The sequence below is a fragment of the Bos indicus genome, chromosome 16, assembly GCF_029378745.1.
Source record: "Bos indicus isolate NIAB-ARS_2022 breed Sahiwal x Tharparkar chromosome 16, NIAB-ARS_B.indTharparkar_mat_pri_1.0, whole genome shotgun sequence".
Lineage (NCBI taxonomy): Eukaryota > Metazoa > Chordata > Mammalia > Artiodactyla > Bovidae > Bos > Bos indicus.
In genome coordinates this window covers 42,212,357-42,236,805 of record NC_091775.1, presented here as the reverse complement: position 1 = coordinate 42,236,805, position 24,449 = coordinate 42,212,357, and the positions used below count along the sequence as shown (strand labels likewise).

At 42.0% G+C, this 24,449-nt stretch overlaps 1 protein-coding gene across 8 annotated transcripts in view; it reads left to right on the top strand.

Moving 5' to 3' along the window:
• The window catches only part of VPS13D (vacuolar protein sorting 13 homolog D), a 273,597-nt gene that overhangs the window by 83,342 nt on the left and 165,806 nt on the right, over positions 1 to 24,449 (top strand). For 5 of the 8 annotated variants that reach the window (XM_070768189.1, XM_070768190.1, XM_070768195.1 and 2 more), the window contains 11 exons: positions 1,090 to 1,300; positions 1,829 to 1,903; positions 4,933 to 5,139; positions 7,264 to 7,353; positions 9,947 to 10,087; positions 12,596 to 12,718; positions 15,094 to 15,168; positions 18,600 to 18,705; positions 19,779 to 19,931; positions 22,025 to 22,160; positions 23,193 to 23,240. In XM_070768189.1, the coding sequence (XP_070624290.1) occupies positions 1,090 to 1,300; positions 1,829 to 1,903; positions 4,933 to 5,139; positions 7,264 to 7,353; positions 9,947 to 10,087; positions 12,596 to 12,718; positions 15,094 to 15,168; positions 18,600 to 18,705; positions 19,779 to 19,931; positions 22,025 to 22,160; positions 23,193 to 23,240 (1,365 nt within the window). The remainder of the gene's footprint in view (positions 1 to 1,089; positions 1,301 to 1,828; positions 1,904 to 4,932; positions 5,140 to 7,263; positions 7,354 to 9,946; positions 10,088 to 12,595; positions 12,719 to 15,093; positions 15,169 to 18,599; positions 18,706 to 19,778; positions 19,932 to 22,024; positions 22,161 to 23,192; positions 23,241 to 24,449) is intronic. The other 3 variants (XM_070768191.1, XM_070768193.1, XM_070768192.1) reach the window with 3 other exon arrangements.

Here is a 24,449-nt window from a genome sequence, read left to right as displayed (position 1 = left end):
AAATACAAAATATATATGACATTGTCTCTGCCCTAGAAGATCTTTGTCTTGAGGATGAAAGACCTTTTGATTGTTTGGTATGATCTTGAAGTTCTATGATAGTTTATAGAAAGCAGAGTTCAACATAGTTAAGGATATTGACTGTGAGTGAAACAAAAGAAGAGTCTGATCAGGGGGTAGGATGTAAATAGGCTAAGAAGGAGAGCAGTTCTGAATTAGGAAGCAGCAAAGTCAGGGGTAGAAGTGGCCCAGCAGAGCTGAGACTGAGGGAGGTCTCACTGCAAGAAGTCTGGGGACGTGAGGAGGAGGGAGAGGAGAAGCAGAGCAGGTGAAGCCAGGCCAGGACCAGTTAAGACTTGGATGTTTTATTTCTTTGGTAGAGAGGGAGTAATTAATTCATAATCCATTTGAACTGTAGCAGGTTTGAAAGAGAAAAGCCATTCTGATTTTTGGGCTTCAAAAAAAAAAAAAAAAAGGTAGAAGCAAGTAATAAATAAAGCACTATACCCAGACTTCAAGCAGACATCCCATTTTAAAGTGGTCTTGTGTCGGTGTCTGTACAGCTTTTTCCACTGGTAGCTGAATTGCTAACGACTGAGGAACACCAGATTTTTAGAAATATTACTATAGAACTTGACTCATTTAAGGGTCTGTTTGAATAAAGCAGAGAGAAATTTTGGAGGGGGGTCAGTTGGCTTCAGAAATTTAAAAAATTAAATAGATCAAAGCAAAATGGATTAACAGAGTGTTACAAATTGGCTCTGGAGGAGGCAAGGATCGCCTTCCTCTGATTCTCTGCTTTGATGATTACATATACTTGTAAGAAAATCATTCTACCAAATTATTAAGTGCTCTAGTAATTTGCCCTACGTAGTAGTTTTTGTTTGGTACAGTTTTGTGACATTGGACTTCACATCTGAGACATCTTACCTCATGGCTATTAGTGCTTGATTTAAAGATCTCCCCAGTCTTCAAAATGAGGAAGTGTCTGTTGTATTTCTAGAACCAGAGTTAGAATGGTACCTCTGAGAGGTGTGGACACAGAAGCCACTGCAGCTTTAAAAACTGCCACCTTTTAAATCTTGTTAGATTCAGTTACAGGCCCTGGATATCAGACTCTCCTATAATGATGTTCAGCTGTTTCTTGCCATTGCAAAATCCATCCCAGAGCAAGCTAACGCTGCGGTGCCAGACGTGGCGGCCTTGGAGGCCAGCTCCGTTCACAGCTACCTTCCCGGTGCTTCTCGAGGGGGAGAGGAAGTCAGAGAAGGGACAAGACACACCTTAGACCCTGTTTTGGGTAGGTATTTAACCATAAAACCCATTCAGCCTTCTCCCAAACTCCCCTTGTTCTTAAGATTTTCTTTTGCACAATTAGATTATTCAGGGTATAATTGTCTGTCATTAAGTATAATTGTTATAAGTATAATTGTTATAAGTATAATTAGTCATAAGTATGACTAATTCTTATTTTTAAAATAAAGAAAACACCCCAAACCAACTATTCTAACCTACAGTATTTTTCCTTTTACCATTTCTTCTAGAGATACGGATAATGCTAAGATTTAGTTTTAAACTTTGTTTTCTTCCAAAAGTATATGGATAATACTGAGTTTCAGTTTTAGGCTTTTAAAACACAGCCAATATAGGGAAAAGACTTAAAAACTTCAGGGTATACTTGATAACTTCCAATTAGGAGCTTATTTTTGCCTATAGAAGAGAAATGACTGAGTCACCAGTTTCTGATTTCTTTTTTTGCTTCAGTTAGTCTGTGGGTTAATTTACATTAAATTACTTATAAAAATATATATACCATTTCCCCCCGTAGAATTACAGCTGGCTAGACTGCAGGAGCTGGGGTTTAGCATGGATGACTGCCGCAAAGCTCTCTTGGTGTGTCAAGGTAATTTGAATAAGGCTTTTTCCTTTATCTATTATCTTGATAAACAATAATGTTTGATAATGTTTATCTTTCCATTTCCTCCCCTACTCCCATGGATGCCTTAGTGAGCTGGAGTGTGTTTTGAAAGCCCTCTGTGGTTTTCTGTGGGCTGAGTATAATCTTGGGCCAGTAATAATGGGATGCAGTATTTTATGGTGGATGTAAATGTGGGCTCTGGAGCCGACTGCCTGGCTTCAGATCCTTGCGCTGTCCCTACTGGCTCCTTGTTAGTGACCTGGGCAAGTCTGAGCTCTCTGTTCCAGTGCTTCCTTACCTGTACAAGTGAGGATTAGAGGACCTCCCTTGGTCCTTTGTTGCTGAGAAGCACTCTATGCAAAACACACAGCATGTGCCCTGTAGACATTAGCACTGCTGCTACTGGGAGTAGTAATGGTGGTGATACCGATCAGCTTGGCCATTGATCGAGCTCCTCTGTGCCTAGTCATGTTTCTTGTCGAATCCTCATTCCCTTGGTGGTGGCATTCTTAGCCTCACTTCAGATGGGGAAACGGGCTCAGATGGTTTGGTAAGGCTATGGTTTGGTAAGATGGTTTCGTCTCAGGCTATGTCTTAGCGTGGGGCTGGAATGGTTTAAAGCCAGGTGTGCCCCTCTTCCTTCCACTGTGTCACACCACCTCTCCACCTCCCTCTGTGCTCTCCTTGTCCTTAAATCAGAGACACAACAAAAGCTGTATTTTTTCCTAGTCTTGATACTTGGATGTATATCCTCCCTTTTTATTTCTCTATGTACTGTATACAGACGTACCTTGGAGATATTAGGGGGTTGGTTCCAGACCACCACAATAAAGAAAATACTGCAGTCAAGCAAGTCACACACATTTTTTGATTTCCCAGTGCAAATAAAAGTTGCTTTTACACTCTACTGTAGTCGGTTGGGTGTGCAGTACCATTATGTCTATAAGAACAATGTATGTATCTTTATTAAGTAATGCTGTTGGGAAAATAGTGCTGATAGACTTGCTCGACACAGGGTTGTCACACATCTTCAATTTGTAAAAACTGCAGTATCAGCAAAGTGCAATAAAACAAAGTATGCTAATGTGTCCAACACACACACACATCCACATGTGGTATTTATACATGTTGGTAGATTGTATTGCAAATACTTTATAGAATTACAGTTACAATTTTATTATAATATAATATTGGCATCATCCCTTGTCATTAAAATTATTTGTAAATGATTCTTTTACATTGATCTGAGGACATATTATAATTTAGTCTTCAGTTGTTTTTCATTCTTTCATCATTATACACAATTCTGTTATTAATATTTTTGTGTATGAACTTTTGTCTACATCTTTCAGTTTCTTTGGTAGTGAGACTTTAAAAAAAAACTTATCTGTTTATTTGCACCAGGTCTTCATTGTGGTACAAAGGGTCTTCGATGTTTGATGTGGCATTTGGGACTTTTTAGTTGTCATATGTGGGATTTTTAGTTGCAAACTCTTAGTTGTGGCATAAGGAGTCTTAGTTGCAGCATACAGGATCTAGTTCCTTTACTAGGAATTGAACCTGGGCCCTCAGCATTGGGCACTCGGAGTCTTAGCCAGTAAAGCACCAGGGAAGTCCCGCTTTGGTAGTGAGACTTGAAAGTGAAAGTGAAAGTCTCTCTGTTGTGTTTGACTATACAGTCCATGGAATTCTCCAGGCCAGAATACTGAAGTGGGTAGCTGTTTCCTTCTCCAGGGGATCTTCTCAACCCAGGGATTGAACCCAGGTCTCTCACATTGATGGTGGATTCTTTACCAGCTGAGCCACCAGTGAGACTTAGTATTGTAAAAACTGGATCAGAGGATATAGATATTTTTTGAGGCTCTTTACTTGAATTGACAAATCTTTTTCTGAAAGAATTGTACCAGATTAAACTTTGACCACTTGTGTGGTCTTATCACATGATTGTTTGCATTACCTATCCTTTATCTCTGAAAACAATTGGAAGGTAGGCCTAATTATCTTGTGTGCCTTAATTTCGTTTTTTCCTAATCATCATTGCTTTTGGTGTAGTTAACTTCATATCCCTTAATGTTTACATTTCATTTTTTTTTTTTTTTTACTCTTTAACAATTCAAACACGTTAAAATTTCTAAGAGCCTTTTGGATTTTTGTTACTCTTTATTTCTTTAGTAACTGAGGTTTAGTTCCACCAATAATAAAGACAATAATACCAACTAATGTTTATAGAGCCTCTGTTATATGCCAGGCTCTGATCTGAGAACCTCCCAGGTGCTCACTTGTTTCCTCCTCATGGCAGTCCTGTAAGTGGGTGCTGTTGGGCAGAGAGAGACCAAGCAACTTGCCCAAGAGCCAATATCTAGTCAGTGCAGGATCAGAAGCCAGGCCATCTTGCTCCAAAGCCTATGCCCTGAACCACCCACCACGGTCACATGCACTGGCCTCTGGTAATTTCTAAGTATAAGGCTGCATTGCTTTGCGTTTCGGTTCTGTTCTTTTTTAGCTTTGGCAATCTGGTTGTGTTCAGGGGGCTGTTGTTTAATAGTTTTACAGTACACACATGGTTGAGAAGAGCAAGTATGTACAACCTAAGACCTTTGAGAACAGTTACAAAGCAGCACATCAGAATATGCAGAACTACATAGTGAAGATTAAATGCTTGAGTACCGAGTGGCACCTGGAAGTTGGAGCCTGTCCATTCCTCTTTTCTCCTCTCCTTCAGCAGATGTCACTGTAGAGGAAGGATGGCTTCCTGCAAGCATTTTGAGCCAGGTCATGTGGTAAACTTGAGTAGAGGTGTGTAGTAAAGAGGGCCTTGTTCTGTTGGCTAAAAAAGCAGGATTCCTATTATTGTGCTTCGTTTTCCTTGTTCTGTCTCAGACTGCAATCTGGCATCAAGGTTCTCTTGGGCTGTCTAGTAGGTCCCTATCAAATGTATTTTTCTGTTTCCTCTGTGAGTTGCTTGAGTAGCCATGTGAACAGGTCCAACTGATCACCTTTCGATTGCTTTGCAGGTCAGCTGAAAAAAGCAGCCAGTTGGTTGTTCAAGAATGCTGAACCCCGGACATCCCTTTCCCTGGCTTCCAACAGCCAGCAGAGCCAGGGGGCGGCACCGGCCTGGTTGATCTCGGGTGTGGAGATGAAAGCTGAAAGCGTGTGTATCTGCTTTATCGATGACTGCATGGACTGCGACGTGCCTCTAGCCGAGCTCACCTTCTCCCGTGAGTACTCGCCCAACCCTTAGGTTCATCTCCAAGATCAGCAGCGACTGCTGTCTTTTCTTCATGTTACTCATGCTCTTCCATACCTAATAGCATGGGAGAGATTTAGATAATGATTTTACATGTGTTTTCCATTATTTGTATTTTAAAGACATGTATTTATTTGCTATATGTGGCCTTCAGACCGTGGGTTGGGAATAATAGAAATTGTCGTTGATGAAATTTCTGTTCTGTTAACATGTGTGTGTGCTCAATCCCTAAGTCATGTCTGATTCCTTGTGATCCCATGGAGTGTAGCCCACTAGGCTCCTCTGTCCATGGAATTTTCCAGGCACGAATACTGGAGTGGATTGCCATTTCTTCCTCCAGGGTATCTTCCTGACCCAGGGATCAAACACGTCTCTTATGTCTCCTGCATTGACAGGTGGATTCGTTACCACTATGCCACGTGGGATGTGCCACATGGGAAGCCATTGTTCTATAAACAGCCCTAGTTAAATAATTCCTGATCTCTCCATTTTGTTTATGTTTTCATGTATCTTAAGATTGTAGTTGTTGTTTAGTTGCTGAGTCGTGTCCAACTCTTTGCGACCCTATGGCTGTAAGCCGCCAGGTTCCTTTGTCCATGTGATTTCCTAGGCAAGAATACTAGAGTGGATTGCCATTTTCTTCTCCAGGAAGGTGGGTTGCCATCTTCTCTGAGCCAGGGATCAAACCCATGTCTCCTGCATTGACAGGTGGATTTTGTACCTCTGAGCCACCTCTGGCTTCAGGGAAGCCCAAAGATTGTAGGGAGTACTGATATTAAAGGGATTTATAAGATAAGCGTAGAAAATAGGGTTTCCATGCTATATGGAAAATTAACAAACACAGAGGCTTGTTAAAACGCTTACCCCATTGTCTCCTCCATAGGGCCAGATAGGAAGAGAAACCCTTTTCATCTGAGAGCTGTCCCTCAACAGAGTGGAGATGATTGTAGAAGGGCTTTATCCTCAATCACATCATTGTAAGCCATGTTAGATGCAGCTACTAAAGAGAGTAAAGGAAAATCTCACTTCTGTGTTTACTTTTAATTTTCCATCATTTTGGTCTTGTAAGTCACTTTTCCCTTCAAGGAAAATTCGATTCTGGGGATTTAGTTCAACCTTTTACACACTGTGGGAGTTTTCCTTTTCTCTGTGTTTCTAGGCACCAAAGGGCCACTTGACTAAAACTAACAATGGGAATTTTGACTGTTTGCGTGAGTGTCTTTTCTGTAGAAAATAATTTTTATTTTTCTATGGTAATCTTAACATTTTGAGCTAATATTTATGAGGGCATGACTGTTCTCATTACACTACCTTCTTTTCAGATATTCAGGAAAAAATGTGTTTTTTATGTTCCCTGGTTGCTGGGGCTGGGATTGGTGGGGAGGCAAATGAGGCATTTACCTCATTCACAGCATTTAAAGGGCAACCACGAAAATCAGTGATTAAGATAAATGATACTTTAATGCAATATTTTTAAAAATCAGAATTTATTAAATAAAAATCCCATGATGAACAAAATATCAAATTTTTGTGTGTTCTCCTATAAGATCACTAGTATTAATTATAACTAATAGCTGTTTGGGCTTCTCAGGTGGTGCTAGTCATAGAGAACCGCCTGCCAATGCAGGAGATTTAAGACACAGGTTCAGTCCCTGGGTCGGGAAGATCCCCTGGAGGAGGAAATGATAACCCACTCCAGTTTTCTTGCCTGGAGAATCCCATGGACAGAGGAGCCTGGTGGCTTATAGTCCATGGGATTGCAAAGAGTTGGACACAACCGAAGCGACTGGGCACAATAGGTCTTTATTTTTAAGATAACATCAGTTTATAACATACAACTTTCTTGTGTACAGCCTTATATTTCCACTTCTGTATACCCTACAGTATGCTCACTACCAAAAATTTAGTTTCTCTCCATCACCATACAATCGAACACCCTTGCTCCCACCCCTGTCCCTGCCCCTCTGGGAGCCCTTCCTCTGTTCTCTGTATCTTTGTGTTTGTTTTTCTAACATCTCTTTAATATGCTGTGTCAGCAACAGAAAGTTTTGGTTGTTTCCGCCCCACACTGCAATAAGATTTGCTTTCGTTGCAGGTCTGAATTTTCTGCAGCATGTAAGAACTAGCCCTGAAGGCTACGCCCACTTCACCCTTTCTGGAGATTATTATAACCGTGCTCTGTCAGGTCAGTATAATTATCATGGGATTTAAAACATACACTTTAGCATTTGCCTGGGCCTATCTCTACATAAATCTTACATGAAGCAAAGGAGTGGGACAGGACAGGGAAAGATGAAAAATAAGGGCACGAGCACAAAAGATACAGATTTTTTTTTTCATATTTCTAAAAATATATTTGGTATGTCACAACGGAATTATTTAAAATTTTCATAGTTAATTCTTTTTGATCCTGGAGTTTGGCTCATTTCAGAACATGAAATTGCTCAGTAGTGAAGGATCACTCGTCTGGCCCTGAGAGTAGCTAACTTTCAAGCGAGATTTAAGCCCACACACATTCTAAACTTAAGGCCTCCTCCCTTCCTACTGGGCTTGTCTCATTAGAAGAGCACTGAGTCAGTAACAGCAAATAACCTGCCTTGCGTGCATACGTACTGTTGCTTCAGTTGTGTCTGACTGTGTGATGCTATCGACTGTAGCCTGCTGGGTGCCTCTGTCCTTAGGATTCTGGCTAGAATCCTAGAATACTGGAGTGGATTGCCATGCCCTCCTCCAGGGGATCTTCCCTGCCCAGGAATTAAACCTGAATCTCTTATGTCACCTGCGTTGGCAGGCAGGTTCTTTACCATTAGTGCCACCTGGGAAGCTGGTAAATGATTATAACCTGCCTTATTTATTCCCTAAAGTAGAACGTGGTTGCTCAGGGCAAGATGTTCTTCCAGAGACATAAACCTGGATACAGTGCAAGTCATTTTCATATTTCTTTCCTTCCACTGAAAAGACCAGGGTAAGGATCTATACAGATGGACATTCAAGAACAATCCGGTAACAGGGCTGAACAGTTTGAGCTGTGACATTCTTTACCTTAAAGAGATTCTTTGTAGGTATGGACAAAGTAAACCAGGGAGTGTTGAAGAGCGGTTGCTCCCTTTGAAGTCAGGGGAAAATTAAGCTTCCAGTGTGTTTTGCTGCCTGCTAATTGTTCTAGAGTACGTGTCACATTCAATATTATATGTTAGTTAACATTCTCCCTTCTCTGTTCTGGATTCACTTAAAGGCAACACTCTTTTTTCCTAATTGTTCAAAATGTTTAACTTCAGAATAATAGTCCCAGCCCTGCTAGTTGAGAGAAAGTTTTACAGGGCATATGGTAGCTATTTTTTCTGAGAATCATTTATTTTCCCAGAGCAAATATTGCTTACTTTTACAGTTGCAGGAACACATTCAGGTCACTAAGCACTAAACGGCGTGAGGAGATGAACGTACCAATGTTAAGCTACATGTTAGATTGGATTTGTATTAGTAAATCACCTCATCTATGGCCGGTGGATTGTGTTTAGGGAAAAATTAACTGGCCTTGAAAAGCCATCTTTAAAACCACAGTAAGATACCATTTTTCTCATCCAACAGATGGGCAAAAAGGAAGTGTGACAGACCTAAGTATGGTGAAGATATGAGCCATAGAAGTGTCATTTCCTACGGTCAGAATTGTAAATTGGGACAACCACTTTCGAAAACAATTTGACGTGACCTACAAGCATACTTGGCAACCCTTCAACATACTTCTTCTAGATCTGTGCCTTTGAGAGTCTCCTATGTGTCCTAGGAAACAAGTGAAAAAAGACCGCTTCTGGTAGTGGCCTTCCAGATAGCAGCAAAGCTGGAATCAAGTGCAGTGTCTCTTAGCAGTAGAATAGATAAACAAAGTGGTGTGTTCATAAGTGGATTGGAACTCAGTGGTGAAAATAATGTCCCACTGATATATGGCATCAATGTGAGCGGATCTCAAAGACATGTTATTGATCAAAAATAGAAACTTGCAAAAGAATACACACAGTTGGATTCTATTTATGTGAAGATCCCCTACATTAGCAGGACACACTAATGTATTTATTCTTCAGAAATGTATACATGGATGGTAAAACTACAGAGAAGGACACAGGAATGATTAAAAATTCAAACTAATGGAGTTGAGTGGGAGAGGTTTAGTGGGGAGTGTTACTGTTACTCAGGAGCTTCAAAAGCATGTGTAATGTTCTCTTTCATAAGCTGAGTAGAGCGTTTGCAGTGATTTTATTCTTTAAACCATACATAAATGTTGTTTAAATATACCTTCTGTACATATGACACATTTTAAGATGAAAATTTTGAAAAACTTAACGAACTGCTGAATATACCTATTTATTCAACCAATGGTTCTTGATGTAAGAGGGTAGTTAAATTTAATAGTTACTTCAGCCACTGACACTGACACTGTTTTCCCAACCTGAGTCTGAGACACTTTTTTCCATCTTGAGTGTATCAAAAACAGGGCTTGCCTGCTCTTTAATAGAAGAGGGCACGTCCCGCCTGCCTGCCTTCCTCCCACCTTTGGAAGACCATGGTTGGGGTGCACGTATGCTGTGCTGCCCATGTCCTTGAGACAGCACAGACATCTGTAGGATAACCTGAAGCTAGAGAGGGTGCCTTCTGTGTGAAATCAAGTTGGAAATAGAAAGCTGTTATCCATAGTATGTCCTTGCTGAGCATTTGTGAACGGTGTTCCCCTGTAAACTCTTGGTATCTGCTGAGCAGATGTCTTATTTCCTGTGTTCTGCTAGGCTGGGAGCCATTTATTGAGCCCTGGCCATGCTCCGTATCCTGGCAACAACAGGCTGCTAGTCGTCTCCATCCTCCTCGACTGAAGCTGGAAGCCAAGGCCAAACAGCGCTTGGATGTCAACATCACCTCTGTGCTAATTGGTGAGTGGAAAGTTGTCTTTCGAACACTGGTACCCTTCTGTGCATACGTCCCTTGTCTGGAAGGCTGTTAATTCTGGTTTAACAATTGCTCAGGCCTGTACCAGACGTCGCTTACTCCTCACAGCTGCTTTCCTGATAAACCCTAATTTGGCCTCATGGTGCTCCTTACCCCATTGCTCCAGAAGTGGCATCCTATGCTGGTGTTCTCGGTGCTTAAGCAAGAGCTTAGACCATGTGGGAAATACCCATGTCCATGACGAACTTTCTCCCCATGATGATTGGTCCCTGGGGTTTATTATGTCCTAGAAGTGAGTTTAAATTCATTTCTCTCACACTATTCACAGAATAATTCTTGAAATGTATGATTTTGATTGTCTTTAGAGAAAGGTCAGTTGTCTGTGCTGTTTCTCATCAATTATCGTGTTGACGTAACTCTAAAAATCACTGGGTTAACGGGTTGTCAAGCTAATGGCGTGAGCTCTGAAAGTGTCTTTGACAACACTGAAATGTACACTCCTGGGTTCAATATAGTGAGTCAGAATCTTGTCCCTATACTTGTCCTTGTATCAGAAGAATAGTAACATTATCACACAGTGAGATAGTGCCTTTGTTCACCATGAAGCCTACACTCACTGTTTGAGTTACTGATCCCTAGGCTCTGATTTTTGGTAACAATGTAGTGTCTGAGTGATAGTAACACATGCTACAGTTGTGCCTCAGTATCCAAAGGGATTGGTTCCAGCACCACACTCCCTACCCCTCACCTCCCCCGCCCCATCCACATCTGTGGCTGCTCAAGTCCCTTGTGTAAAATAGCCTAGTTCATTGAATATGGTTGGCCCTCTGTATCTGCCTGCAGAGCCCACAGATATGGAGGGCAGACTGTCCTGCAAATCTGTGAACTTTGTTCAGGGTATGTGTTGGGTTGAGTCTCATACAATATCCATTGGCTTATTCCATGTCAGAGTTAAGAGAATGTGTAGTGAAATGAGACTAGAAGTTTATTGATTCCTAAATTTTAAAAACACTGTTTTAGATTTGTAGGTTTCATTAATATCAGCAATGTAATGGTAAATAGATCTCATGATTCTTCTATATTATTTTGGCTTCTCTGTTATTTCTTATATAATCTGTTCATCTGGAAGTTTAGATAAAGTTTGGGACAGTGTTTTGAAAAGCCATGGTAAATAAGAGCTTACCTTAAATAAAAAGAGTTCTATTGATATATTTCTTATTAGTATTTAATTTAAAATGTTAACAGTCTTATGGACTCTGTGGGAGAGGGAGAGGGTGGGAAGATTTGGGAGAATGGCATTGAAGCCTGTATAATATCATGTATGAAACGAGTCGCCAGTCCAGGTTTGATGCACGATACTGGATGCTTGGGGCTGGTGCACTGGGACGACCCAGAGGGATGGTATGGGGAGGGAGGGGGGAGGAGGGCTCAGGATAGGGAACACATGTATACCTCTGGTGGATTCATTTCAATATTTGGCAAAACTAACACAATATTGTAAAGTTTAAAAATTAAAAAAAAAAAAAAAATGTCCTCTAAAAAGCATTCTTGTCATTGGTAAAGCTGTTTTATTTTTTTAACCTTTAATTCCTTATTTCTAATACTGTGCTGAAACCCAGAAACATTGCTGTGACCTCTTAGTGTTTAAAGAAATATAATTTCTGTAGCCAAATACTGGAACTGAAAACCAGGAACTAATCATCCTTGTTTAAAAAAGTGTGATATTTTAATTAGTAAAGAAGGTCTTTATCCAAGTGTGGTGTGTAATAATTTTGTTAACCTGCTCTTCCTGTTATAATTATCCTGTTGAAAAAGTAAAGCCACTTGTGGAGAACTGTCCGCTGGATTTCAGTCTCCTGAGTTTGGTGGCCTCCTAGCTGGTCTTTCTGCCTCCAAACCCTGCCCCTTAGCATGGCATGCCATGCTCTTCACAAAGCAAGTTGTTCTCTTGCCTAGGCTTCTTTGCTATGTCCCCTGTACCCCAGCATGTTGTACCAGAGTCACACCGCAGTATTCTGTGTTCCCTAAGTATGACGTGTGCTTTCATATCTTAAAGTTTTTACATGTGCTGTTCTTTCTGCCTAGAATATCCTGTCTAGTCCTGTTGGTAACCCTACCTGCTTCAAGACCCAGAACAAAGGTCCTCACGTCTCTGGTGATGGCCATGCACTTGGCCGTGTGCTCCTCCACTTCTGCCAACGCAGAATAAACCTTCCCCTGTTACATGCTCCCATAGCATTTTGTTTGTATCTTTCTTTTAGCTCCTTTCACATTGTGGGATAGTTTTGTGGTGATGGTGGTTTCGCTAACGTTCATTTCTTCCAGTGGAGCATGAGGTTCTTCAGGGAACCAGTTTTCTCAGAGTCTAGCATAGGGCTCTACATTTAGCCAGGCATTCGATAAAAGCTTGTTTTGCTGAATTGAATTGATGTGACTTGAACTCTCAATCTTTACTGTTTGTGTTCTCAATATCTTTGGGGAATTTTTCCTAGACCAATACATAAGTACCAAGGAATCATGGATGGCAGATTACTGTAAACAGGACAAGGAAGTAGACCCCACCCCATCTGAAGACTGGATGGGCTCGTCAGTGGATCCTCCATGCTTTGGACAAAGTAAGGTTTTTCTCTACACATGTCTGACTAAATCACCTTTGACCTACACAGCCATGTTTCAGTGAGAAATTCAAATAGAACCATCATTTTCTATGGAAAAACCTACAGGAAATTCCGATTGCCTTCTACAACTGTTTTATTCTGTGGAAGGGACATTTTTCTTTTTCTTTCTGGCATGACACGCTGAACTTTTCCTCTCAGCTCTCATTCCACCATTGTGGGAGGAAAAGGACCTGCTGTGTGCCGTTCCTCAATTCCGGTCACGTGGCGCATAAACTGGGGCACCTGGAAATGCACTGGGGTGGCCATTGGTCAATTTGTGGTTTGCTCAGCAGAACAGTTTAATTGACTGGATTTTGAAGAACATCTTTTCAGGTGTCTGAATCTAAAGATTAGAGAGTTTGGATATATTCTTGAAGAGAGGGAGGGCGGGCTCCCATGTGGAAGCAATTGTTTCACGGGGGGGCCTGTACTATAAAGGAGAAAAGAATTGAATGCCCAGCCTCTGAAAGATAGAGAAGTCAGTGTGTTCTCTGTTAACAGTGTTTTCTTTCCTTATTTAACGCTTTACCATGGAGCTCTGATTTCCTCAGAGCTGGGGAGGTTGTGATGGCCAACGGCATGGTCCTTAGTTGTTCCACAAGCCATTGTCATCCAAATTCAACTCAGCCCAGCTCTTTCAGTGTGGTTTCTTTGGGGAGTCTTGGCCGGACTTAACATGGCTCATGAATACTTAACTATTCCATCTGGTCTGCAAACGTGTCACAGGAAGATGGATTTTCTTAGTGTACGAAGTATTTGAACTGGTTCGTCTCTCCTCAGGGTGTATAAATGGATTTTCTATCTGCCTTGTACTTCTTGAAGGAGGAACAAGGCCACGTCAGCTCTGTTTGCTCTGTGTGTTCCCAGGCTGTTGCTTCTGAGTCTCAAGGCCATTGCTTGGAAGCCAGGGCTTCTCAGATATCATCAGTTTCAATTCTAGCTCCTCCTCTGACCTTCCCCATTTGTGTGTTGAGAGAATGTAACGGAGCCTTCGTCTACCCAGAAGGCTCTAAATAATCTTTGTAATATGTAATGCGTCCTAAAGAGTGTGTTTCTAAAAACATTATTCATGCAGAGGGATTTTAAATCCAGACTCAGTGCAAACACTAAGAAGGCTGAATCTTTACGATTTTGTGAAGGACTTTCTTTTGTCCCTCTGCCACCTCTCCCCCTTTTATTTTAACATCTCCTCTTTCTTTATAGTTAATAAGCTACTGTATGTATGGTAAATGCCTGTGCTAAATTAAAGCTAGATTTTTATTTACTTACGGATTTTTGTGGTTACTTAGGCTTATAAAGTTTTAATATATCTTTTTAATTAGGCATGAGTGAACATACCTAAATTTCCACACTCTCTTCTTATTTAGACTTCTTGGATGATAGAATAGCAAGTGGGATTGCATTCTTCTACTAGGCCTGCTAAAGTAATTTTTGGGCATTTGTTTCCAAGGTCAGTCGGTTTGGATCTTGTTGAACCAATCACAAACCTTCAGCTCTTACTCAGGAATATTTAGTAATGATCCCCCCCAGATTTGTGCATTTTATTCAGGCCAGCTTCAAAATAAGCCCTTGAACTAGAGGTTCTTAGTATGAAGTTCAGCCTAAGGGAGCCGCTGATTTCTTAACTGTTTCTTTGGCTGGGAAAGAAAATAACGGCCTCTTTTTTGATATTATCATTGGCTTTGTTCAGTAAGGGCTGAGATTCCGTAGGTAAACCTGGATGGCATGGCATCTTAATTCATTAGTTTTGTAATCAGGGACCCTTTATGGAAATATAAAAAAAAATGTTCTGGAAATGTCCATGGTTAACATGTAATGTAAATAAGACCATGAGGTAACTCCTCAGCTGAGACTGTAGGCTTGGAACACAGGCTGATTATTCCCCTTGAATTTTTGAGACCCGTTGGGGGCTAGCATTCTACTGCTACCGCCATTTCCAATTGGAGCGGAGCAGCTCCCACTAAAATCTGTACTGCTTGTTCTTGGTAACTTTTCTATGCCATGTGAGAACAAGCATGCTTTAAATTAAAAATCCTCAAAAGGCTGGTCATTCTGTTCCAGTAAATGTGAGTACATTTTCTTTTCCCAACAGAGAAAAAAAGGAGCATGCTCTGTTGACACAGGCTCCACAGTAAAAGCCAGCATTAAAGCTGTCTGGCTCACCTCATCAAGTACCTCATGAGCGCCTAGTGATCACCAAAGGAATGAGCCAATAAGTGCATGATGCTTGCTGTGCTTGTAATGTACACTGTTTGCGCTAATGTTTCAGAGACGAATCTTCTTTTATGCTATATTGATTCTCACCCTCTAACTTTGTCTCTCCTGTCTACCAGGCCTCCCCCTTGTCTACCTTAGAACTAGGAGTACAGCCAGTCTGACTAACCTAGAGCACCAGATCTATGCTAGAGGTACAGTACAGCCAAGCGAGGGCTTGCTTTATTTTCCTGTTTTAAGAACTGCCTTGTACATCTTATTTTCTGTGAACACGGGAGCCAAATGGGGGTATACCCAGTTATGAGTACTTTGTTTTAATAACAGGAAAGATCATTTCCAACTAATGGACAAAGTGCTGTCTTGTATTAGAAGGAAGTGACGTGCTGATTCTTATTCTGTCTCTTGCATCTGCTTTTTAACCTTTAGTGGAAATGAAATCAACTCCACAGTGTATGACGCAGAAGCATCCAGTGTCAGTTAGAGGTGATGTCTATACTGAAAACCAAGAAAACCGTCCTCCATCAAGCCCTGCAGCAAGTCTTTGTTTATAGACTACTCTGTGAATGTTTATTCTCATGGTAATGCAAAGGGCGGTGTGGAGTAGGAGCTATGATGATCAGGAATGGAGCTCAGAAAAAAATTTCCAGTAAATGATTGCTTAGACACAAATCTTAATTTCCTTAGAAATGAATTGAGGTTCTTAGGAGGTAGAAAAAAGAATGTTTTTTGTTTCTATCTCTGATCCTTTAAGGGTTCTTGAGAATTTGACTGGTAAGTGAATATGAGAGGAAGACATCATAAACTTCAAGGAATTAGAATCCCAAAATGTTCAGTTCTTCTTTTGTGTGAAGGAGTGCAGTTTAATGTGAACGATTTATGTTTGTCCTTGGCTACCACCACCAGATCCTGGGTCATAGTGTATTTTGTAAAAATATACCTTCTGAGCTTCCTCTACTAGGAGTTCAGAACAGGGATATTAATAAATGAGGGCAGTACTATGTTTTTTTTCTGAAAGGTTTTGCTAGGATTGATGTTCGTGAGGAGGGCTCCCAAAGCCCAGGCTTGATTCTTCATTGTTTCATGAATTTATACTTCTTAGTTTTTCTTTATCTGTTATTTCATCTTTTGGGCTAAGCAGAGCATTATTCCTGTGTAGTCCATGGGGACAAGAGCTCAGAGAGAATAAGTAATTTGCCTCCATTCACATGAGAGGCCTGGGACTTTATTTCGCATGATTTACAAGCCAGGACCTTTCTGATAGGCTGAGCTCCTTACAGAGCATAAGAACCCGCACTGTGTATAATGGTCACATTTCCCTGGGGATCGGGTCCACAGGGCAGACATTTCCTCAGCTGGAGCTATTTAAGCTAAATGTGGATGTGAGGAGCTTGGGGTTCTTTTAGCCTATGAACCAATTAGGTCTGGTCACCAAAGGAGGTTTCTGAGGCCACCAGGGAATCCTGTTCTCTTTGGTGAGCTTGGGGCTTTTGTCCTCTGGCGCTATGCCCAAAGCAGGTACATAGCTGAGCTGGACTCTAGTGTGGAAGATGTCCGCTCCTTCCCCTGTGAGTTTAGACTTGTGAGCCCCTCCACGTATTTTTATCTTCAGTGAGGCAGGCTGTTGAAGTCCCTGTGGGTATGTGCAATCCGCACAATCAGCTTGGGGACCTTAGCAGTGTGCCTACCTAGGCTATTTAATTTCACAGCCATATACTCATGAATACCTTTATATGGGTTCCTAGCACTTTATTCCATGTTACAGTGTGATCAAAGCTACTTGCCACCTGTTCTTTTTAAATCTAATTTGCAAATGGAAACTTAGCGTCTGGCTCACAGTGGGATATGAAAGCACATCTGGCTGCTTTTCCTCCTGGGCCCTTTATCTCCTTCAGTAAAGCTGCTTTCTGGCTCAAGGAGAGGGAGGCTCCTTTCAAGGTGCCACAGTGAGTACTGTTTACCCTGCTGACAGCTCTTAAATTTTTTACTCCCCCTCTGCTCTTGTCAGCAGCCTCACAGCTACTCCTTAATTTTCAACTTGTTGAACACTGATTTTTTTTTTTTAAATCAAGCCTTGGGAACTAAATGAGGCCATTGGGATGAGAAATGAGCATATTCTAGGTGGAGATTATATTTAGATGCATTTGGGGTGTCTCTAAAAAGCTAACCACTAAGTTGTGGGAACACGCTGGAGCCTACTTACTTACTTAGACTCCCCTGAGCCATTGTTCTTACCAAAACAGAACTTGTCTTAACCTGAAATGGCTTGTTGTGGCGTGTGTAGAGCACTAACTTCTGAAAACTTAAGAAGCTACAAAGGGAAAAGGAAACAGTGGTTACTTTTTAGAAGATGTGACACTGACTTAACCATACTGCCCCTGTGCCGTACCTGAGAGGTGGGAGAAGCAGGCTTTGATGGGGTTGGCCTTCTTGATTTTGCTGGCAGGAAACACACGGTCCTAGAAGATGAATTGAATTTTGCTGTAGTCTTCTCAGCCAGCAACTGCAGGCACCTCCAGCTGTCATTTTCTCCCCAGCTGCAGACCACTTGGATCCTGGTCTTCCGAGGGCTGTCTTTGTGCTTTAAAGCCAGACACAGAGTAAGACTGGGCCTCGCCCGTTTTTGTCAGCCGGGTGTGTGTTGTTGAGCACGTCAGCCTGGAGGCTCCCAGCCCTGGGCTGGTGCTGCCTTTGTAGTTCCTGCTCCCACCTCGTTCTCTCTTTGTGTGGCCAGTAGAGGAAGCACAGGCCCTGGTAGGAGCCAGGGCCTCTCTGCTCCCAGGAGTGCGCAGCAGGCTGCAGGGGCACCAGAGAGCCTTCCTCAGTCTGTTTCCAGTGTTCATCGTCAGGTCCAGCTCCCCCTAGAACTGGATCATATGGATCCGTTTCATATGGATCAGTGTTTCTCTCCAGTTTCCCCGATTAGAAGCTGCTTTGTGAAGGAAACCATATTTTGTGTTCCTCTTGGCATCTCCATAGAACCTGCCTTATACAGATGGTGAGGATATCTGTGCAAGAAAAATGAGCTAAAAACTTCATTTAAATAGCTTTGGGATAGTATCTTTTTGAATTTCCAGGGAGGAAAACCCACAACTGCATATGTAAGAGAACAGGAAAGGATGTTTTCATTTTTTTTATAAATGTGCTTAGTATGACTCAAGGGTAATTGTTATGCAAAAGAGAGCTTCCTGAAAGTACAAGTGTTTTGGACAAAGTGATACAAGTAACACGTGTTCTGTCTTGCTGCAGTTCAGGTTATCCATTTAGAATGGCTTTCTTGGAAGCAGTAGAGGTTCATGTCTGTCTGTCTTGATGCCAGCCGTGGTAGAATCACGGGAGAATTGTGAGGCGAGAGTTAAGGCCCATAAGAATCACGGGAGAATTGTGAGGCGAGAGTTGTCAACCATCACAGTCAGTTGTGGGGGACGGAGTCATCTCACAGTAGGCGGCAGAGTACATGGAGATGCCCTGCTTGGCCTGTCAGCACAGTTGTGGTGCTTTGTTCTTTTTTCTGTCCACTATCAGCCTCTTTGCACAAGAGGCCATGGTGGGCATTGCCTCCAGGTTCCGGGAGGGTCTCTGCCACACAGGTCAGGGCGTGCGCTGACAGCCTTCTGTTTGCTCACAGCAGAGATGAAAGCCCCCAAGCGCCGGCAGCCGTTTGTCCCTTTTGCTCTGAGGAATCATACAGGCTGCACTCTGTGGTTTGCCACCCTGACCACCACGCCCACCAGGTAAGGAACACGGGATCTGTCACCTGGTGCCATCTCTCTCACCACAGGCTCCTGTGTACCAACCCAGCAGAGCAAGCCGGGCCCTCTGTGAGGCTCTTGGGATCCATTGCATTTGAATCAATAACATGATGTCTTGCTGAGGCTAATGATGGAGGTTCTGGTTCTACGTATAGTCTGTAGTCGGAGAAGTAGATTTTGAGTCTGAAATATCCAAACTGTGATCTTGATGCCTGGGCATCCATTGTTTTTAAAGTAAAAGTTGAGTAGTTTAAGGATGTGAAAGAAAAGTCACTCCATCCTTTCTCCTCGGTCTTCATTCTACTTCCCTCTTTAAGAAAAGCTGTATGCTATTATGAAATCAAATGGTTTGCCCATTTTTCTTCCAAAACTGCTTGAAAATACTTCTCATATCCCTCACCTCCACCCCGAATTATCTTCCAAACCTGCAGCACACTTGAGACCAGGTGGAACTGGGTGGAGTTGGGAGAACAAATGAGTTCACCTAAGCCAAGTGAGAAGGCTCTCTAACAACTTTCTGCCGATTTAGACCTTGGCTCAACTCTCCAAATGCAGACTGATCTTCCCAATTTAGTAGTGAAGTATATGAAATGAGGACCAGAATCAGTTGATTTGAGAATGTATTTCTCTTGCCTCCACCAAGTATGGTAGTGCTCTAGAAGAAACTTTTTTTTTTAAAGTCAGTTTTTTTAGTCACTTAAAAAAAAAAGTCACTTAAATATTGGGTTGGCCAAGAAATTCATTCAGGTTTTCTAATACTACAGTTAAAAGTCACAACTAGCTTACATAACTCCTTGGGTATCAGACTCTACTGCTGGCAGCAGGTGCTTCTGCAGTGATTGCTTTCTAGCTATTTGTAAAGTTTCAAATGTTGTGATTGATCATGAAGTTAACTTGAGTTACTGACCTTTAAGGTCCTCTTTTGCAGCCAGGTTATATGGCCTTATTGCTGCGAATTGCCTCCTGAGAGGGTTCCTGTTTCCAGCCCTGAGTTCTGGGTGAGAGAGGGGTGGAGAGAAAGAGGGACCAGCTGATACTGTCTGCTTTGGTTCCAGGGCTGCACTGTCTCACAGCGGGAGTCCAGGGGTGGTTCCGGAAGGGAACGGAACGCTTCTTGATGATGCTCACAACGTTAGCGAGTGGCGAGAAGTCCTGACGGGTGAAGAGATTCCCTTTGAATTTGAAGCAAGAGGAAAGCTAAGACACAGGTAAAATGTGGTTTTCTTTTTGCCTCAAAAAAGGGGGGGGGAATATATATATATATATAAATAATCGTCTCTAGTGTTTTGCCTCTTCACTTTCCTTTGTTAATGACTTTACTGTTTTATTTTTAAAAGGCATTTAGAAAACCAGTGTTTCCTTTTTAAAAAAAATACAAAGACTATTTGGGAATACGTTTCTTTCCATCAGTTATCCCTATATTTGACAGGTGAGGTGGTAACTGGTATGTTCCATGTAACTACTTTGGTTGAAGCATAGACAGATCATAGCTCTCCAGTTCATTGCATCCTAGCTGGTTTTCATGATGGAGTGGTGACATGGTCTTATGAAAAACATTATCAAAGCACAGTGAGTTTTAAGCTACACATGTGCCCTTTCAGCAAGCAGATGGTTTCAGGAAGCAAAGCTGATAAGATGCTTTCATTCTTTTTTTTCTTAATATTTATTTATTTGGCTGTGTCAAACCTTAGCTGTGGCACGAGGGATCCTCACTGTGTCATGTGGGATCTTCCGATCTTCCATTATGGTGCACGGACTCTCTAGTTGCGAGGCTCAGGCTCTTGAGTGTGTGGGCTCAGTAGTTGAGGCTTATGGGTTTAGTTGCTCCACAGCATGAGGGATCTTAGTTCCAAGACCGGGGGTCAGACGCATGTCCCCTGCATTGGAAGGATTCTTAACCAGTGGACCCCCAGGAAAGCTGCATAAGATACTCTCATTCTAAGAATAACTCACTTAAGGAGACCACTTACTGATGCACTCAAAACCACCAGCTGAAGGCCGGGAATAAATGCAAAAGAACATTGTGCCTGGTAACTGAGAGGGTGTAAAATGTGTAATAAAATGTTCTTTTACTTGCCAACATTTTTAAGTAGAAGGGCTGTCTGGTGGATACTGAATAGTTAAGATTTTAGCGTTTGAGCCTCATCATCTAAAACTTAAGAGGTTGGCTTCAGCCTTCTGTGGTCACGTGTGTTCTTGGTGCGTTGATTCTTTGTATGCTCAAACACTTCTTCCTTCCATATAGCTCTGTGCCTGTGCACATTATTCCCTAGTGGCAAGAGTTCTGAACTTGGGTGCCTCCAGTGATTTTTAGGAAAAAAACAGTTTATAAAAAAAATCACTGCACTGGGCACATGTACCTGGAAACCATGTTAGAATTTCCAGGGAAGAGTGGTGAGCATTTTTCTGTTCCACAGAGTTCCTGGAGAAGCTAATTATAGAACCATTCGCTGTATTTCTTAATAAGCACTGCCTCTGTTGTAGGAGCGGTTTGGCTTTTTTGTCATTTCCGTTTCCATGTTTTGTAACTCATTTTAAGTCCCACCTTTCTGCTTGAATTCATTGAAAAATGCCTTCTCTGGCGTTTCCCCCTTTGGCATCCTGTCCCCCACTCCCTGCCTCCCTCCCCTCTTCCCTTCCTGTCAGCCTCAAGTCCAATTCCTCATTTCAGGCTTCTGGCTTGAATTAGGCAGAATCTAAAATAGAATTAAATGTGCAATTTCCTCCCGTTCCTCCTGTTCTGCCCACTGCCTTCTACTGCAGTTTCAGCAGAGCACTTTAGCCCTAAAACCCTGCGGGCTCTGTGTCTCATTACCCTGTCTGTAAGCTTCTAGGACTGGAGCCCAGTGACTGAGTGTGGTTCTGAGAGAAGCTGGAGATTCCACAAAAGAACCAAGGAGAAAATGTCGTTTTAGGCATTTCCAAGAGTGTGGTTATGTGATTACATTGCTAGCGCAGCATTTTCACTACCCCACTGTCCCAATTTTAGCTGATGTTATCATTTCACGAAGGTTGAGGTGTAGGGGTGGGTGGAAGACAGACCCTAGCTAGTTCACCTGGTGTGTACAGAGGAAGGGCAGCTGCCACTCTTACTCAAGCTCTGTACATCTTGCAGTTTTGTTTTAAGCATAAGACACAGTTAAAAATATCCTCTTGATTTCCCTTGCATTAGGTAATCACCAAAAAGTTTGGCCAGCTGGGTTTTTATGTCATTATGCAGTAAATCCAATTTCAGGCTTTGCTTCTACTCCTCCCTTGATAGGATTGTGCTTAATGTCTTTTTCCGTGTTCTGCCTGACAGACACACCCATGACCTCCGGATCCATCAACTGCAAGTGAGAGTGAATGGCTGGGAGCAAGTGAGCCCAGTGTCTGTGGACAAAGTCGGGACCTTTTTCCGATACGCTGCACCAGATAAGAATTCCTCATCCTCTACGGTGTGTGGCTGTGGCAAGGGTGTTCAGTGGCAGGGTTGTGCCTTGGCCACACACCCTCAAAGCCAGGCAGTCAGACAGGCCTGTAGTAGCCTTGCTCTAGTGAAATTTTCTTTCTTTTTTTAACTTTTTATTTTATATTGGAGTATAGCCTGATTGACAATATTGTAATAGTTTTAGGTGACAGCAGAATGACTCAGCCATACATGTCCATTCTTCCCCAAACTCCCCTCCTATCGAGGCTGTCATATAACACTGAGCAGAGTTCCCTGTGCTGTACAGTGGGTCCTTGTTGGCTATCCATTGTAAATGAAATTTTCTCGTTCTTCATTTTTCCTAGTGCTGGGAAGAATATTTTGGGTCAGTCATAGGCTTTGATAATCACCATATAGATAAGCCAGCCAGTGGTTAGTTTTAGTAGAAAAACAGGACCTAATATTGGCATCAACACATATTACCCTACCTGTGCAACTCCATTTTATCTGGCCAGAATGTGCAGGTGGGGGCTGCCATCCCAGCTGATACAACTGCCATGGGTGCTCTTGCCAGACAGTCACACTTCGAGGGGTAATGATGTTCCTTGCTGAGTAGCCAGTGGTGACTAGGAAAGCACAGATTGACGGAGATGTGGGAGCTTTCCTCATGCTCTCTTGCTTCATGAAATATGTTCTTGGAAGACACTGATGTTTTCATGGTCTGTCTCGTGCCCCAAGTTTCTTAGAAAAAGAAGCTTTCTTTCAAGATGACTTTTTTTCTGCCCAAGTTCACATCCAGGAACAAAAGGACTAATTTCCCCCAGAGACACCTTTCTATTGTCTTGATGCATCCTGGAGAATTTTGTATATATTGAATGATTGTAAAACGAATATTGCTTTTCCCATATCTTCCAAGATGCTTTTTCTTCATAGTAGACCATACTTTACCTAAGAGTATGTATAAACATCGCCCTTGCAAACAACTGAAGTTGTTGTTGAATTTAACGATGCCTGTGCCTTAGCTCTGTACTGATTCTTTGACTTTGGGGATCTTTCTTAGATCGGCAGCCCGAGCAGCAGGACAAATATTATCCATCCCCAAGTTTATGTGAGTATGATTTTTCTGGTCACTGTGTTTACTGAGTGCACACATAGCTCCTGATGACCACTGGACTCTGTGGTTGGAATTATCTTTTTCATTTTCTGTTAATGATTTCCTTCCTTTTAAAAGAACTTGCAAGGAAATGTTTTCACCTAACTTGGTATATGAGACCGAATATTATAGGGAAGGAGAAAAAAAAAGGGCAAATGTTTTGGTCCAAGGTCTCTTTTTCTAAATTAAATATAAATTAACCTTTGTACAGCTATATGTATTTTACAGGTTTTCCCCCAAAGGTCAACATGAAAGTAATTCAGAATGAAAAATAGTAAGATTCCCTCCCCTATTTGATTTTTGAAACATCACCGCAGGATGACATTAAAAGGCTGTTTTGTGGTTTTTGCTTATAATTTCTTCTCCTTGAGGATAGTAAGTTTCAAAATGTGAAATTTCAGATAAGCATAGAGACAACAAGATTGAGATTTAAGACAGGTGTTACTGGGCCCTCGTTCTCCCGGGGCTTTGCTGGGCTGGGTCAGCGGAGGCTTTCATGATGATTGTGTCCTTCTGATAACACTCTAGGAGGCTGTACTCCACCTTAAAAATTTTTTTGTTTTTAATTTAAAAAATTTATTTATTTTTAATTGGAGAATAATTGCTTTACAATATTGTGTTGGTTTCTGCCATGTCTCAACATGAATCAGCCATAGGTATATGTATGTCCCCTCCCTCTTGAACCTCCTTCCCAACCCTCATCCCATCCCACCCCTCTAGGTCATCACAGACACCGGGTTGAACTCCCTGTGTTACATAGCTCCTTCCCATTAGCTGTGTATTTTATACATGGCAATGTACATGTTTCAGTGCTACTCTCTCAATTTGTCCCACCCTCTCCTGCCCTCGCTGTGTCTTTAAGTCTGTTCTCTATGTCTGAGTCTCTATTCCTGCCCTGCAAATAGGTTCATCATATTAGGTTCTAGATTCCATAATATGTGTTGTTTGTTTTTCTCTTTCTGACCTACCTTACTCTGTATAACAGACTCTAGGTTCATCCACCTCACTAAAACTGACTCAAATGCAATCCTTTTAATGGCTGAGTAGTATTGCATTGGAGAAGGCAATGGCACCCCATTCCAGTACTCTTGCCTGGAAAATCCCATGGATGGAGGAGCCTGGTAGGCTGCAGACCATGGGGTCACGAAGAATCGGACATGACTG